The sequence below is a fragment of the Heterodontus francisci genome, chromosome 29 (assembly GCF_036365525.1).
Source record: "Heterodontus francisci isolate sHetFra1 chromosome 29, sHetFra1.hap1, whole genome shotgun sequence".
NCBI classification, from domain to species: domain Eukaryota; kingdom Metazoa; phylum Chordata; class Chondrichthyes; order Heterodontiformes; family Heterodontidae; genus Heterodontus; species Heterodontus francisci.
The window spans coordinates 9,493,715-9,510,516 of NC_090399.1; the positions used below are offsets into that span (position 1 = coordinate 9,493,715).

Genomic DNA, 16,802 nt, shown 5'->3' on the forward strand with positions numbered 1-16,802 from the left:
ATGGTGGGTTCATAGTCCAGGGTGAAGTGGGAAGAAGTGTCTGAGAGTTGGCGCTGAGCCTCTGCAAGGTAGAGATTGATACACCAGACAACAGCACCACCCTTGTCTGCAGGTTTGATGACAATGTCGGGGTTAGACCTGAGAGAACGGAGTGTGACCAGTTCAGAGGGAGACAGGTTAGAGTGAGTGAGGGGAGCAGAGAAATTGAGACGGCTGATGTCTCGCAGACAGCTTTCAATGAGAAGATCAAGAGCGAGTAAGAGACCAGAGGGAGGGGTCCAGGTGGAGGGAGAATGCTGGAAGCGGGTGAATGGGTCTGCTGGTCGGGGGGAGGACTCCTGGTCAAAGAAGTGAGCCCGGAGACGAAGGTGACGGAAGAAGATCTCAACGCCATGCCAAGCATGAAATTCATTGAGGTGGGGGTGTAAGGGGATAAAACTGAGTCCTTTGCTGAGTTCAGAACGTTCAGCGTCAGAGAGGGGAAGGTCAGAGGGTATAGTGAATACGTGGAAAGGGGTCAGATCAGAAGGGGTAGGGTCAGATGGAAGTGAAGAGGAAGAAGGATCTAGAGGAGCATTTGTCCCCATCAGCTGCTGGAGCTCACGTTCCTTAATACCTGAAAGGAAGGACAAACGTTTTTTGTTAATGTGTTGAGTGGCGCAGTGGTTAGCATCGCAGCCTCACAGCTCCAGCGACCCGGGTTCAGTTCTGGGTACTGCCTGTGCGGAGATTGCAAGTTCTCCCTGTGACTGCATCGGTTTTCCACCAGGTGCTCTGGTTTCCTCCCACGGCCAAAGACTTGCAGGTTGATAGGTAAATTGGCCATTTTAAAATTGCTCCTGGTGTCGGTAGGTGGTAGGAGAATGGTGGGGATGTGGTCGGGAATATGGGATTAATGTAGGATTAGTATAAATGGGTGGTTGTTGGTCGGCACAGACTCGGTGGGCTGAAGGACCTGTTTCAGTGCTGTATCTCTCTATGACTCTGTAAGACGAAGGATGAAATGAAATTGCGGAGTAGAACAGCTTTGAGATAAGGCGAGATGGTGCTTCTGGAGAGAGAGGTCCAGTGTGTACATGTGGCAGCGCATAGCACTGAGTGTGGATCTCAGGATGTGGTAAGAACAGCAGTCCGAGGAACGTTGTATTTCTCGGAGATACCTGTAATCCCGGGTGGATTCAAAACACGAAGGATGAAACTTCAATTGGAATAAGTCCCAATTATCAAACAAATTCACAATGAGCCATATATAGAGATATTATGCCAGGTGATCAAAACTTAGTCCAAAAGGTATGTTTTGAGGAATGTCTTAAATGAGGAGAGGCTTAGGAAGGGAATTCTGGATACTTGGGCCCAGATAGAAGGCACAGCGATGAAAATCAGGGATGCATAAGAGGCTGGAATTGGAGGAGCACTGTGATCTCGGAGTTTTGTAGGGATGGAGGAGGTTACGGCGATGGGGAGATGTGAGGCCCTGGAGGAATTTGAAAACGAGGATGTAAGTTTTAGAATCAAGGTGTTGTTGGGCCTGGAGCCAAGTAGATCAGTGAGTACAGGGGTAATGGGTGAATGGGAGTAAGTGTGAGTTCGGGGATGAGCAGCGGTGTTTTCGATGAGTCAGGTTTATGGAGGGTGGAAGATGAGAGGCTGTTCAGGAAAGTATTGGAATATTCAAGTCGAGAGGTAACAAAGGCAGGGATGAGGGTTTCAGCAGCAGATGAGCTGAGGCATGGGTGGAATCGGGCGATGTTACAGAGATGAAAGTAAATGGTCCGAGTGATGGAGTGAATCTGTGGTCAGATCGTCAACACATGGTAAAATAGGACGCCATGGTGGTGAACAGTCTGGTTCAGCCTCAGACAGTGACCAGGGAGAGGGATGGGATTGGTGGCTAGTGAACGGAGGTGATGGCGGGGACTGAAGACAGTAGCTGCAGTCTTCCCAATATTCAGTTAGAGGAAATTTCTGCTTCTCCAGGACTGGATGTTGAACAAGTAGAGTGACAAATCAGACAGTGAAATGGCTGAGAAGGTGGGGGTGAGGTAGAGCTGGCTGGTAATTGTGTTTTTGGATGATGTTGACAAGAGACAGCAGGAAAATCAAAGGGCCAAGAATAGATTGTTGCAGAGCTAATAGAGCAGGAAGAGAATAAAAGCAAAATACTGCAGATGCTGGAAATCTGAAATAAAAACAGAAAATGTTGGAATTACTCAGCAGGTCAGGCAGCATCTGTGGAGAGAGAAACAGAGTTAATGTTTCAGGTCTGTGACCTTTCATCACAACTGGCAAAGGTGAGAAACGAATTTGGTTTTAAGCAAGTGAAGGGGGTGGGGGAGTGAGGAAGAGAACAAAGAGGAAGGTGTTTGATAGGGCAGAGGGAGATTAAATAACAAAGCTGTTCTGGGACAAAGGCAAAGAGTGTGTTAATGCTTGTGGTGAAGATAAAGCATTAGTCCAGAGAGAGTGTTAGTAGCAGAATAATGAGCAGCTCTGACTACATGAAAAACAGGCACATGGTTAAAAAATAAAATAAAATATAAAAAAAGGCCAGTCATGCTCTGAAGTTATTGAACTCAATGTTCAGCCTGTAAGGCTGTAGAGTGCCTAATCGAAAGATCAGGAGCTGCTCCTCGAACTTGTGATGATGTTCACTGGAGGAGGCCAAAGACACAAATGTGAGCATGAGAGCAGGGGGGAGGTGTTGAAATGGCAAGTGACCGGAAGCTCGGGATCATGCTTTCGGACTGAGCGGAGGTGTTCCACAAAGCGGTCACCCAATCAGCATTTTGTCTCCCCAATATAGAGGCGACCACATTGTGAGCAGCGAATACAGTATACTAAATTGAATGACGTACAAGTAAATCGCTGCTTCACCTGAAAGGAGGGGGGGGGAGTCCTCGGTTGAGGAAAAAGGAATTGAGTCCACAAACAGATCAGTCATGATCTTATGGAATGGCAGAGCAGGCTCAAGGGGCTGAATGGCCTACTCTTGTTCTTAGTTCATATCTGTGTAGGAGGAGAGATTTAGGGAGGTTAGGAGGGCAGTGAACTCGGGAGAGAGAGTATGATGAGGTTGAGATAGAGGTGATGATGAGAAGTCGCTTGGTGCAGATACTGAGGGAAGAAAGCAGTGAAGATAAGAAATGTTAGTGAGGAATTTAGCATCATGCTTGGGTGGGTGATAGAGAATGAGTGGTGAGATGCTCAAAGGAGGAAAAGGTGCCAGAGGAGTAGGTGACAGACCAGGGTCTGATTTGGTGATGAGAACCACGCAGCCACCACAGCTTTCTTTGGCAGGGTCAGTGTTGGAAGGTATATCCAGGAGGGGGACTTCATTAGGGGGAAGGTGACATCATCCCTCAGCCAGCTTTCCGTCAAGGCAATGATGTCAATGCAGTTATCAACAATAAGCTCATGGATGGTAAGAGGAGCAATGATAACTGATCTGCTGGCAGAGACAACAGGGTCAGTATTGGGAGGGGTGAGTAGGATGGGAAGGAGGTTGGGAAGATTAACCCCCAGTGAGGATGCTGAGTGGGAAAGTCAGTGAGCGAATAGAATGGAGAGAGGGGTCTAGGAGAGATAAAGAGGGAATAAGGAAAAAGGGGCAAAAAACGGAGAAATAGGAGTGATGGGCTCAGCTTCAGAACAGCAGCCAAAAGGCACTTGTGAATAGACACAGGGAAACGCATGCTACAAAGGCTTGTTTGCACAGTAAGTTTCAGATGGATAAGATAAGTGAGCTGAGAGTGACTGCCCATGACATCAAGGCAGCATTTGACCAAGTGTGGCGTCACGGAGCCCTAACGAAATTGAAGTCAATGTGATTCTCGGGGAAAACTTGCCACTATTTGGAGTCATACCGAGCACAAAGGAAGATGGTTGTGAATATTTGATATCAATCATCTCAGCCCCAGGACATCGCTGCAGGAGTTCCTCAGAATAGTGTCTGAGGGCCGACCATCACTATGCTTCATCAATGACCTTCCCTCCATTATGAGGTCAAAAGGCGGGACGTTCACTGATAATTGCACAGCGTTCAGTACCATTTACAACACTTCTGATGCTAGAGCAGTCTGTGCCTATGTGCAGCAAGACCTGGACAACATACACGTTTGGACTGATAAATGGCAAATAGCATTCCATAGAACCATAGAAATGTTATGGCATAGAAAGAGGCCATTCAGCTCATAGTGTCTGCGCCTGCTGAAAAAACTAGCTGCCCATTCTAATTCCACCTTCCAGCACCTGGTCCATAGCCTTGCCGGTTACAGCATTTCAGGTGCAGGTCCAGGTACCTTTTAAAAGAATTGAGGGTTTCTGCTTCCATCACCATTCCTGACAGTGAATTCCAGACACTCACCATCCTCTGGGTGAAAAAGTTATTCCTCATGTCTCCTCTAATCCTTCTACCAATCACCTTAAATCTGTGCCCCCTGGTAATTGACCTCTCCGCTAAGGGAAACAGGTGCTTCCTGTCTGCTCTATCCAGGCCCCTCATAATTTTGTACACCTCTATTAAGTCACCCCTCAGTCTCCTCTGTTCTAAGGAAAACAACCCAAGCCGATCCAATCTTTCCTCATTGCTGCAATTTTCGAGCTCTGGCAACATTCTTGTAAATCTCCTCTGTACTCTCTCCAGAGCAATTCTGTCCTTTCTGTAATGTGGTGATCAGAACTGTACACAATACTCCAGCTGTGGCCTAACCAGTGTTTTATACAGTTCCAGCATCACATCCCTGCTTTTATTATCTATACCTCGGCCAGTAAAGGAAAGCATTCCATATGCCTTCTTCATCACTTTATCTAACTATCCTGCCACCTTCAGGGACCTGTGGACATGCACTCCAAGGTCTCTCACTTCTTCTCCCCCTCACAATATCCTCCTGTTTAGTGTGTATTTATAGAATCGTTATAGTGCAGAAGGAGGCCATTAGGCCCATAGTGTATGCACCGGCTCTCCGAATGAGCAATTCACCTCGTCACTCCCCCGCATTCTCACTGTAACCCTGCACATTCTTCCTTTTCATGTAACAGTCTAATTTCCTTTTGAATGCTTCAATTGAACCTGCCTCTACCACACTCTCCTTGCTTTGTTTGCCGTCCTCAAATGCATTACCTCACACTTCTCTGGATTGAATTCCATTTGCCACTTTTCCGCCCACTCAACCAAACCATTGTTATCATTCTGGAATCTATGACTATCCTTTTCACTATCAACTACACGGCCAATTTTTGTGTCATCAGCAAATTTTCCAATCATGCCTCCCACATTTAAGTCCAAATCATTAATATATACCACAAACAGCAAGGGACCCAACACTGAGCCCTGTGGAACATCACTGGAAACCCCTTTCCATTCGCAAAAACATCTGTCGACCATTACCCTTTGTTTCCTGTGCACTGAGCCAATTTTGGATCTAACTCACCACATTTCCCTCTGTCCCATGGGCTTTTACTTTTCTGACCAGTCTGCCATCTGGGACCTTGTGAAATGCCTTACTAAAATCCATGTAGACAACATCGACTGCACTACCCTCATCAATCCTCCCTTGTTACTTCCTCAAAAAATTCAATTAAGTTAGTAAAACACGACCTTCCCTTAACAAATCCATGCTGAATATTCCTGATTAATCTATGCCTTTCTAAGTGACAGTTTATCCTATCTCTCAGAACTGATTCTAATAACTTGCCCGTCAGACTGACCAGCCTGTAAATATTTGGCTTATCCCTCACACCCATTTTGAACAATGGTACAATGTTCACAGACCTCCAATCCTCTGGTACCTCACCTGTATCTAGTGAAGATTTGAAAATGACCCTCAGAGCATCCACTATTTCTTCCCTGGCTTCCTTTAACAGCCTGTGACACAATCCATCCGACCCTGGTGATTTATCCACTTTCAAGGATGTCAGACCCTCCAGTGCTTCCTCACTCATTATGCTTATTGTATCTAATATTTCACACTCCTCTTTAACTACAATGTCTTCATCATCCCTTTCCTTTGTGAAGACAGAGAGAAAGTACTTATTAAGAATCCTGCCCACATCTTTTGCATCCACGAATAAGTTACCTTGTACATCTCTGATAGGCCCTACCTTTCCCTTAGTTATCCTCTTGCTCTTAATGTACTGAGAAAATATCTTTGGGTTTTCCTTGATTTTATCTGACAATATTTTTTCCTGTCCTCTCTTTACTTTCCTAATTCCCTTTTTTACTTCAGCACTGCAATTTCTAGGCTTTCTAAAGTATGAAGTTTTTTGTGACTGTCATAAGCTTTCTTTTTCTGTTTTATCTTGCCCTGTATGCTTCTAGATAACCGTGGGCTCTAGATTTGTCAGTACCAGCCTTTTTCTTTGTGCGGACTTCACTGTCCCTGTTGAACCTCACTTTTGAATACTTCCCAATGGTTTGCCACTGATTTTCCTTCAAGTAGCTGTATCCAGTCCACTTTTGCCAAATCACCTCTCAGCAACGTAACATTTATCTTCTCCCAACTTTTGCTCCCGTTTTATCTTTGTCCTTTCCACTATCATGCTAAATCTAACTGTATTATGGTCACTGTCTCCAAAATGGTCACTCCCTGCTACTTCATCCACTGGCCCAGCTTCATGAATGAAGACTAAATCTAGAATTGTGCACCCTCTCATTGGACTTCTTAAGTGCTGGCTAAAAAAGTTCTCTTGAATGCAATTCAAGAATTTTGTGCCCTCTGTGCCCTTCACATTATTTGTATCCCAGTTGATATTGGGGTAGTTGAAATCCCCAACTATTATTGCCCTTTTTTGCACTCAGAAATTTGCCTACATATCTGTTCTTCTTTATTCCTCTCACTATTCGTGGGTCTATAGTACACTCCTAATATTGTGGCTGCCCCTTTTTTATTTCTCATCTCCACCCATATGGCCTCCTTTGATGATTCATTCAGCATATCATCCCTCCTCACAGCTGTTATTGATTCTTTAACTAATAATGCTACACCCCCTCCCTTTTTTATCTCTCTCCCTTGCCTGCCTGAAAACTCTATATCCAGGCATGTTAAGCCGCCATTTTTGCCCCTCTTTAAGCCAAGTTTTCATTACAGCGAAGATATCGTGTTGCCTTGTGTCTATCTGTGCCCTTAGCTCGTCGGCTTTATTTGCTATAGTCCTTGCATTTAAATAGATACCTTTTAACACTGCCAAATTCCTGTGCTGTACACTTTTTAACCTTTGCTTCTTTTGTGCTTCGGAGTCACTCAATAATTTTCTGCCTCCCGTTCCCTGCTCTGAATTTGTCCTATCAGGAACTGCCCTCAGGTTCCCATCCCCCTGCCCATCTAGTTTAAACCATCCAGAACAGCACTAGCAAACCTTCCTGCAAGGATATTTGTCCCAGTCCTGTTCAGATGTAGACCGTTTACCTTGTACAGGTCCCACTTTCCCCAGAACTAGCCCCAATGCCCCAGAAATCTGAAGCCCTCCATCCTACACCATCTATCCAGCCATGCATTCATCTGGTGTATTCTCCTATTTTTATACTCACCCCCATTCATGCCACACAAATGCCAGGCAATGACCATCTCCAACAAAAGAGAATCTAACCATCTCCACTTGGCATTCAATGACTGTACCGTTGCTGAATCCTCTACCATCTACATCCTGGGGGTTACCATTGACCAGAAACTTAACTGGACCAATCATATAAATACTGTGGCTACAAGAGTAGGTCAGAGGCTGGGAATTCTAGGGCAAATAACTCGCCTCCAAATCCTGTCCGCTATCTACAAGGCACAAGTCAAGAGTGTGATGAAATACTCCCCGCTTGCCTGAATGAGTGCAGCTCCAACAACACTCAAGAGGCTTGACACCGTCCAAGACAAAGCAGCTCTTTTAATTAGCACCCCATTCACCATCTTCAACATTCATTCCCTCTACCATTGACACACAGAGACAGCAGTATGTACCATGTACAAGATGCACTGAAGCAACTCGCCAAGAATCCTTTCACAGCACCTTCCAAACCTGCAAACTCTACCCCCTAGAAGAACAAGCGCAGCAGGCATATGGGAACACCACCACCTGTAAGTTCCCCTCCGTGTCGCACACCATCCTGAATTGGAAATATATCGCCATTCCTTCACTGTCGCTGGGTCAAAATCCTGGAACTCCCTCACTAACAGCACTGTGGGCGTGCCTACACCAGAAGGATAGCAGTGGTTGAAAAAGGTCATCGTCACCTTCTCAAGGGCATTTCGGGATGGGCAATAAATGCTGGTCTGGCCAGTGACCCTCAAATAGCCTGATCAAATTTTTAAAAATATGATAAACGAGGAGCAGAGATAACTGAATTCCAGAGTTCTAAATCATGAATATATTACTGAACCCATAACTGCCTGTGTTTCAACTGCACGTTGCATTAGTTGATGCCAATCGCTGAACATTTAACAAGTTGTTGCTGAGATACAGCCCATTACATCATCAGTGGAACATTCGGTGAAAGATGAAAAACATCGGTGGTAAATTTTATCAAGATCTTGAACTTTAGAGTGTTAGAATGTTAAAATATGATCAATTATTTATTTGTATTGTAACACACCTAGATTGAGTTTAATTTCATATTTAGATTGGAAGCAAATTAAATTGTGTTCTGTTTGTGTATGTAGTATTCCTTTACAGTGTGTGATTGTAGCTGCAGAATCTCTCACACTAACACATCCTTCTGTTCTTGATTTTCAGAACTACAGCTGTTTTGCACTTTGGAAGGTAAGCTCTTCGGAACCATTCCAGGGCTTTATTGAACAGTAATTTGATAAGAAAATTCCAGTTCCATTGCATGGGAATCCAGGAATTGTGAGGATAGAGTTGCCTTTTGCCTTTCAGGAAAAGTGTACACCAATGGCCTTCACTATTTTACATTCCTGTGAACCTCACATCTTGTTATGTGAGGACAGCTTCCTGTTGTAGTTCACTGCCACTGGGTGGTGCAGTGTGTTAGATGTTGACCTTTGGGGTTGGGGGTGCAGTGGACTCAGCACTATTCTTTTGTTTTTGGAAGGGAACGTGACATTCAGGAAGGACAGGAAGCTGGGGAAAGTTGATGAGGTAGCTCTGTGAATTCAAGGGAGCGTTAGTACTGTAGTGAGAGATGACCTTAGTTCTAAAGATCAAGACCTAGAATCAGTTTGGATGGAACTAGACACGGCAAGGGGCAAAAAACATTGGAAGGAGTTGTTTATAGTCCACCAAACAGCAGAGGTAAAGTATAAATCAGGAAATTAGAGGCGCATGTGAGAAGGGTAATGCAGTAATCAGGGAGGATTTCAATCTACATATAGACTCGGTAAGCTTCATTGGTGCGAATATTGTGGAGGATGAATTCTTGGAATATATGCAAAATGGTTTTCTAGAGCAGTACATTGAGGAACCAACTGGGAACTAGCTATTTTAGATCTAGTATTGTGCAATGAAAAGGAGCTAATTAATGATCTGGTAAAGGAGCCTTTAGGAAAGAGTGACCATAATATGATAGAAGTTTACATTAAGTTTGAAAGTGATGTCGTTCAATCAGAAACTAGGGTCTTAAATTTAAGCAAAGGGAACTATGGCGGTATGAGGGGAAAATTGTTTTTGGTGGATTGGGAAACTATGTTAATAGATATGACGATGGACAGGCAATTGCTAACATTTAAAGATCTACTACAGAGTTTACAACAAAAATACATTTCTTTAATGCACAAATACCCAGCTGTGGCTAACAAAAGAAATTAACGATTGTATGAGATCAAAGGAAGAGACTTATAAAGTTGCCATAAAAAATGATAAGCCTGAGGTTTGGGAGCATTTTAAAATTCTACAAAGGAGGACCAAGAAAAAGATTAAGAAAGGGAAAATAGAATATGAGAGTAAACTAGCGAGAAATGTAAAAACGGACAGTAAAAACTTCTACAGGTATGTAAAAAGGAAAAGATTAGCAAAAACACATGTGAGTCCATCACAGGCAGAGCCAGGAGAATTTATAATGGGGATTAAGGAAATGTCTGTCTTCACGGAGGGAAATACTAAAAATGTCCCAGAAATAATGGAACATCAAGGGACGAGTGTAAACGAGGAACTGTTGGATATTAATATTGGTAAAAAAGGGTACTAGAGAAATTAATGGAGCTTAAAGTAGATATACCCCCTGGTCCTGATCTCCATCCCAGAGTGTTGAAAGAGGTAGCTGTGGAGATAGTAGATGCATTGGTGATCATCTTCCAAAATTCTATAGACTCTGGAATGATTCCTGCAGATTGGAAGGTGGCAAATGTAACCCCACTACTTATGAAAGGAGGGAGAGAGAAAACGGGGAACTACAGACCTGTTAGCCTAACATCAGTCATAGGGAAATTGCTAGGATCTGCAATAAAGGATGTGACAACAGGGCACTTAGAAAATAATGGTAGAATTGGGCATAGTCAACATAGATTTATAAAAGGGAAATCATGTTTAACAAACCTGTTGGAGTTTTTTGAGGATGTAACCAGCAGAGCAAATAAGGGGGAACCAGTGGATGTGGTATGTTTAGATTTTCAGAAAGCTTTTGATAAGGTCCTACACAAGAGGTTAGTAAACAAGATTAGAGCACATGGAATTGGGGTTAATATACTGTCATGGATTAGGAACTGGCTAACGGACAGAAAACAGTCGGACTAAATGGGCCATTTTCAGGTTGGCAGGCTGTAACTAGTGGGTACCACAAGGCCCCAGCTATTCACAATCTATATCAGTGATTTGGATGTGGGGATTAAATGTAATATTTCCAAGTTTGCATATGACACAAAACTAGGTGGAATTGTGAGTTGTGAGGAGGATGCAAAGACGCTTCAAGGAGATTTGGAGAGGCTAAGCAAGTGGGCAAAAATTTGGCAGATGGAATACAATGCGGAGAAATATGAGGTTATCCACTTTGGTGGGAAAATACAGAGTATTTCTTAATGGTGAGAGGCTGGGACGTGTTGAATTTCAAAGGGTAATGGGTGTCCTTGTTCATGAGTCACTGAAAGCTAACATGCAGGTACAGCAAGCAATTAAGAAGGCAAGTAGTCTGTTGGCCTTTCTTACAAGAGGATTTAAGTACAGGAGTAAAGATGTCTTACTGCAATTATATAGAGGCTTGGTGAGACTGCTGCGAGAGTAGTTTGTGCAGTTTTAGTTTCCCTACTGAAGGACAGATATACTTGCCATAGAGGGAGTGCAACGAATGTTCACCAAACTAATGCCTGGGATGGAGGGATTTTCCAATGAGGAAAGATTAAATAGATGGGCCTTTATTATCTGGAGTTTAGCAGAATGAGAGGTGATCGAATTCAAACATATAAAATTCTTACAGGGCTCGACAGGGTAGATGCAGGAAGGATGTTTCCCCTGGCTGGGGAGTCGAGAACCAGGGGACACAAACTCAGAATAAGAGGCAGGCCATTCAGGACTGAGATGAGGAGGAGGCTCTTCACTCAGAGGGTGGTGAATCTTTGGAATTCTCTGTCCCAGAGGGCTGTGAAGGCTCAGTCGTTGAGTAAGTTCAAGACTGAGATCGATAGATTTCTACATATTAAAAACATCAAAGGATAGGAGAATAATGCGGGAAAATGGTGTTGAAGTAGAAGATCAGGGATGATCTCATTGAATGGCAGAGCAGGCTAGAAGGGCTGAATGGCCTACTCCTGCTCCTGTTTCTTTTGTTCTCATGAAAAAGGTTGATTGCATTGGATACAACAGTGTGAAATATTGGAACATTATATCACAAAAACATCAATTTTTTTTCCTCCACATAAGCTGGCTAGTGTCTCTTCATCTTTCAGAATGGGTAGTGCAGTGGATTAGATACAGTCCTTTTCTGCTGTGGAACCCCATAGTGCAATGGATTAGATACTGTCCTTTTCTGCTGTGGAACCCCATAGTCCAGTGGATTAGATACAGTCCTTTTCTGCTGTCGAACCCCACAGTGCAATGGATTAGATACTGTCCTTTTCTGCGGTGGAACCCCATAGTACAGTGGATTAGATACTGTCCTTTCCTGCTGTGGAACCCCATAGTACAGTGGATTAGATACAGTCCTTTTCTGCTGTGGAACCCCATAGTACAGTGGATTAGATACAGTCCTTTTCTGTTGTGGAACCCCATAGTGCAATGGATTAGATACTGTCCTTTTCTGCTTTGGAACCCCATAGTACAGTGGATTAGATACAGTCCTTTTCTGCTGTGGAACCCCACAGTGCAATGGATTAGATACTGTCCTTTTCTGCTTTGGAACCCCATAGTACAGTGGATTAGATACTGTGCTTTCCTGCTTTGGAACCCCATAGTACAGTGGATTAGATACTGTCCATTTCTGCTGTGGAACCCCATAGTACAGTGGATTAGATACTGTCCTTTTCTGCTTTGGAACCCCATAGTACAGTGGATTAGATACTGTCCATTTCTGCTGTGCAACCCCATAGTACAGTGGATTAGATACTGTCCTTTCCTGCTGTGGAACCCCACAGTACAGTGGATTAGATACAGTCCTTTTCTGCTATGGAACCCCATAGTGCAATGGATTAGATACTGTCCTTTGCTGCTGTAGAACCCCATAGGGCAATGGATTAGATACTGTCATTTTCTCCTGTGGAGCCCCATAGTGCAATGGATTAGATACTGTCCTTTTCTGCTTTAGAACCCCATAGTACAGTGGATTAGATACTGTCCTTTCTTGCTGTGCAGCCCCATAGTGCAGTGGATTAGATACTGCCCTTTTCTGCTTGAGAACCCCATAGTACAGTGGATTAGATACTGTCCTTTCCTGCTGTGGAACCCCATAGTACAGTGGATTAGATACTGCCCTTTTCTGCTGTGGAACCCCATATTGCAATGGATCAGATACAGTCCTTTTCATCTGTGGAACCCCATAGTACAGTGGATTAGATAATGTCCTTTTCTGCCGTGGAACCCCATAGTACAGTGGATTAGATACTGTCCTTTCCTCATGTGGAACCCCATAGTGCAATGGATTAGATACTGTCCTTTTCTGCTTTAGAACCCCATAGTACAGTGGATAAGATACTGTCCATTCCTGCTGTGGAACCCCATAGTACAGTGGATTAGATACAGTCCTTTTCTGCTGTGGAACCCCATAGTGCAATGGATTAGATACTGTCCTTTTCTGCTGTGGAACCCCATAGTACAGTGGATTAGATACAGTCCTTTTCTGCTGTCGAACCCCATAGTGCAATGGATTAGATACTGTCCTTTTCTGCTGTTGAACCCCACAGTGCAAGGGATTAGATACTGTCCTTTTCTGCTGTTGAACCCCACAGTGCAATGGATTAGATACTGTCCTTTTCTGCTGTGGAGCCCCATAGTACAGTGGATTAGATACTGTCCTTTCCTGCTGTGGAACCCCATAGTACAGTAGATTAGATAATGTCCTTTTCTGCTGTTGAACCCCACAGTGCAGTGGATTAGATACTGTCCTTTTCTGCTGTTGAACCCCACAGTGCAATGGATTAGATACTGTCCTTTTCTGCTGTGGAGCCCCATAGTACCGTGGATTAGATACTGTCCTTTCCTGCTGTGGAACCCCATAGTACAGTAGATTAGATAATGTCCTTTTCTGCTGTTGAACCCCACAGTGCAGTGGATTAGAGACTGTCCTTTTCTGCTGTTGAACCCCACAGTGCAATGGATTAGATAATGTCCTTTTCTGCTGTGGAGCCCCATCGTACAGTGGATTAGATACTGTCCTTTCCTGCTGTGGAACACCATAGTCCAGTGGATTAGATACAGTCCTTTTCTGCTATCGAACCCCACAGTGCAATGGATTAGATACTGTCCTTTTCTGCTGTAGAACTCCATAGTACAGTGGATTAGATACTGTCCTTTCCTGCTGTGGAACCCCATAGTACAGTGGATTAGATACAGTCCGTTTCTGCTGTCGAACCCCATAGTGCAATGGATTAGATACAGTCCTTTTCTGCAGTTGAACCCCACAGTACAGTGGATTAGATACAGTCCTTTTCTGCTATGGAACCCCATAGTGCAATGGATTAGATACTGACCTTTGCTGCTGTAGAACCCCATAGGGCAATGGATTAGATACTGTCATTTTCTCCTGTGGAGCCCCATAGTGCAATGGATTAGATACTGTCCTTTTCTGCTTTAGAGCCCCATAGTACAGTGGATTAGATACAGTCCTTTTCTGCTGTGGAACCCCATAGTACAGTGGATTAGATACAGTCCTTTTCTGTTGTGGAACCCCATAGTGCAATGGATTAGATACTGTCCTTTTCTGCTTTGGAACCCCATAGTACAGTGGATTAGATACAGTCCTTTTCTGCTGTGGAACCCCATAGTACAGTGGATTAGATACAGTCCTTTTCTGTTGTGGAACCCCACAGTGCAATGGATTAGATACTGTCCTTTTCTGCTTTGGAACCCCATAGTACAGTGGATTAGATACTGTGCTTTCCTGCTTTGGAACCCCATAGTACAGTGGATTAGATACTGTCCATTTCTGCTGTGGAACCCCATAGTACAGTGGATTAGATACTGTCCATTTCTGCTGTGCAACCCCATAGTACAGTGGATTAGATACTGTCCTTTCCTGCTGTGGAACCCCACAGTACAGTGGATTAGATACAGTCCTTTTCTGCTATGGAACCCCATAGGGCAATGGATTAGATACTGTCCTTTGCTGCTGTAGAACCCCATAGGGCAATGGATTAGATACTGTCATTTTCTCCTGTGGAGCCCCATAGTGCAATGGATTAGATACTGTCCTTTTCTGCTTTAGAACCCCATAGTACAGTGGATTAGATACTGTCCTTTCTTGCTGTGGAGCCCCATAGTGCAGTGGATTAGATACTGCCCTTTTCTGCTTTAGAACCCCATAGTACAGTGGATTAGATACTGTCCTTTCCTGCTGTGGAACCCCATAGTACAGTGGATTAGATACTGCCCTTTTCTGCTGTGGAACCCCATATTGCAATGGATTAGATACTGTCCTTTCCTGCTGTGGAACCCCATAGTACAGTGGATTAGATAATGTCCTTTTCTGCCGTGGAACCCCATAGTACAGTGGATTAGATACTGTCCTTTCCTCATGTGGAACCCCATAGTGCAATGGATTAGATACTGTCCTTTTCTGCTTTAGAACCCCATAGTACAGTGGATAAGATACTGTCCTTTCCTGCTGTGGAACCCCATAGTACAGTGGATTAGATACAGTCCTTTTCTGCTGTGGAACCCCATAGTGCAATGGATTAGATACTGTCCTTTTCTGCTGTGGAACCCCATAGTACAGTGGATTAGATACAGTCCTTTTCTGCTGTTGAACCCCACAGTGCAAGGGATTAGATACTGTCCTTTTCTGCTGTTGAACCCCACAGTGCAATGGATTAGATACTGTCCTTTTCTGCTGTGGAGCCCCATAGTACAGTGGATTAGATACTGTCCTTTCCTGCTGTGGAACCCCATAGTACAGTAGATTAGATAATGTCCTTTTCTGCTGTTGAACCCCACAGTGCAGTGGATTAGAGACTGTCCTTTTCTGCTGTTGAACCCCACAGTGCAATGGATTAGATAATGTCCTTTTCTGCTGTGGAGCCCCATCGTACAGTGGATTAGATACTGTCCTTTCCTGCTGTGGAACACCATAGTCCAGTGGATTAGATACAGTCCTTTTCTGCTATCGAACCCCACAGTGCAATGGATTAGATACTGTCCTTTTCTGCTGTAGAACTCCATAGTACAGTGGATTAGATACTGTCCTTTCCTGCTGTGGAACCCCATAGTACAGTGGATTAGATACAGTCCGTTTCTGCTGTCGAACCCCATAGTGCAATGGATTAGATACAGTCCTTTTCTGCAGTTGAACCCCACAGGACAGTGGATTAGATACAGTCCTTTTCTGCTATGGAACCCCATAGTGCAATGGATTAGATACTGACCTTTGCTGCTGTAGAACCCCATAGGGCAATGGATTAGATACTGTCATTTTCTCCTGTGGAGCCCCATAGTGCAATGGATTAGATACTGTCCTTTTCTGCTTTAGAGCCCCATAGTACAGTGGATTAGATACAGTCCTTTTCTGCTGTGGAACCCCATAGTACAGTGGATTAGATACAGTCCTTTTCTGTTGTGGAACCCCATAGTGCAATGGATTAGATACTGTCCTTTTCTGCTTTGGAACCCCATAGTACAGTGGATTAGATACAGTCCTTTTCTGCTGTGGAACCCCATAGTACAGTGGATTAGATACAGTCCTTTTCTGTTGTGGAACCCCACAGTGCAATGGATTAGATACTGTCCTTTTCTGCTTTGGAACCCCATAGTACAGTGGATTAGATACTGTGCTTTCCTGCTTTGGAACCCCATAGTACAGTGGATTAGATACTGTCCATTTCTGCTGTGGAACCCCATAGTACAGTGGATTAGATACTGTCCATTTCTGCTGTGCAACCCCATAGTACAGTGGATTAGATACTGTCCTTTCCTGCTGTGGAACCCCACAGTACAGTGGATTAGATACAGTCCTTTTCTGCTATGGAACCCCATAGGGCAATGGATTAGATACTGTCCTTTGCTGCTGTAGAACCCCATAGGGCAATGGATTAGATACTGTCATTTTCTCCTGTGGAGCCCCATAGTGCAATGGATTAGATACTGTCCTTTTCTGCTTTAGAACCCCATAGTACAGTGGATTAGATACTGTCCTTTCTTGCTGTGGAGCCCCATAGTGCAGTGGATTAGATACTGCCCTTTTCTGCTTTAGAACCCCATAGTACAGTGGATTAGATACTGTCCTT

General features: G+C 44.0%; 1 protein-coding gene across 1 annotated transcript in view; it reads left to right on the plus strand.

Annotated features, from left to right (window-relative positions):
* The window catches only part of LOC137346106 (butyrophilin subfamily 1 member A1-like), a 139,439-nt gene that overhangs the window by 67,959 nt on the left and 54,678 nt on the right, over nucleotides 1–16,802 (plus strand). The window contains exon 6 of the mRNA XM_068009403.1: nucleotides 8,719–8,745. Coding sequence (XP_067865504.1) covers nucleotides 8,719–8,745 — 27 coding nt within the window. The remainder of the gene's footprint in view (nucleotides 1–8,718; nucleotides 8,746–16,802) is intronic.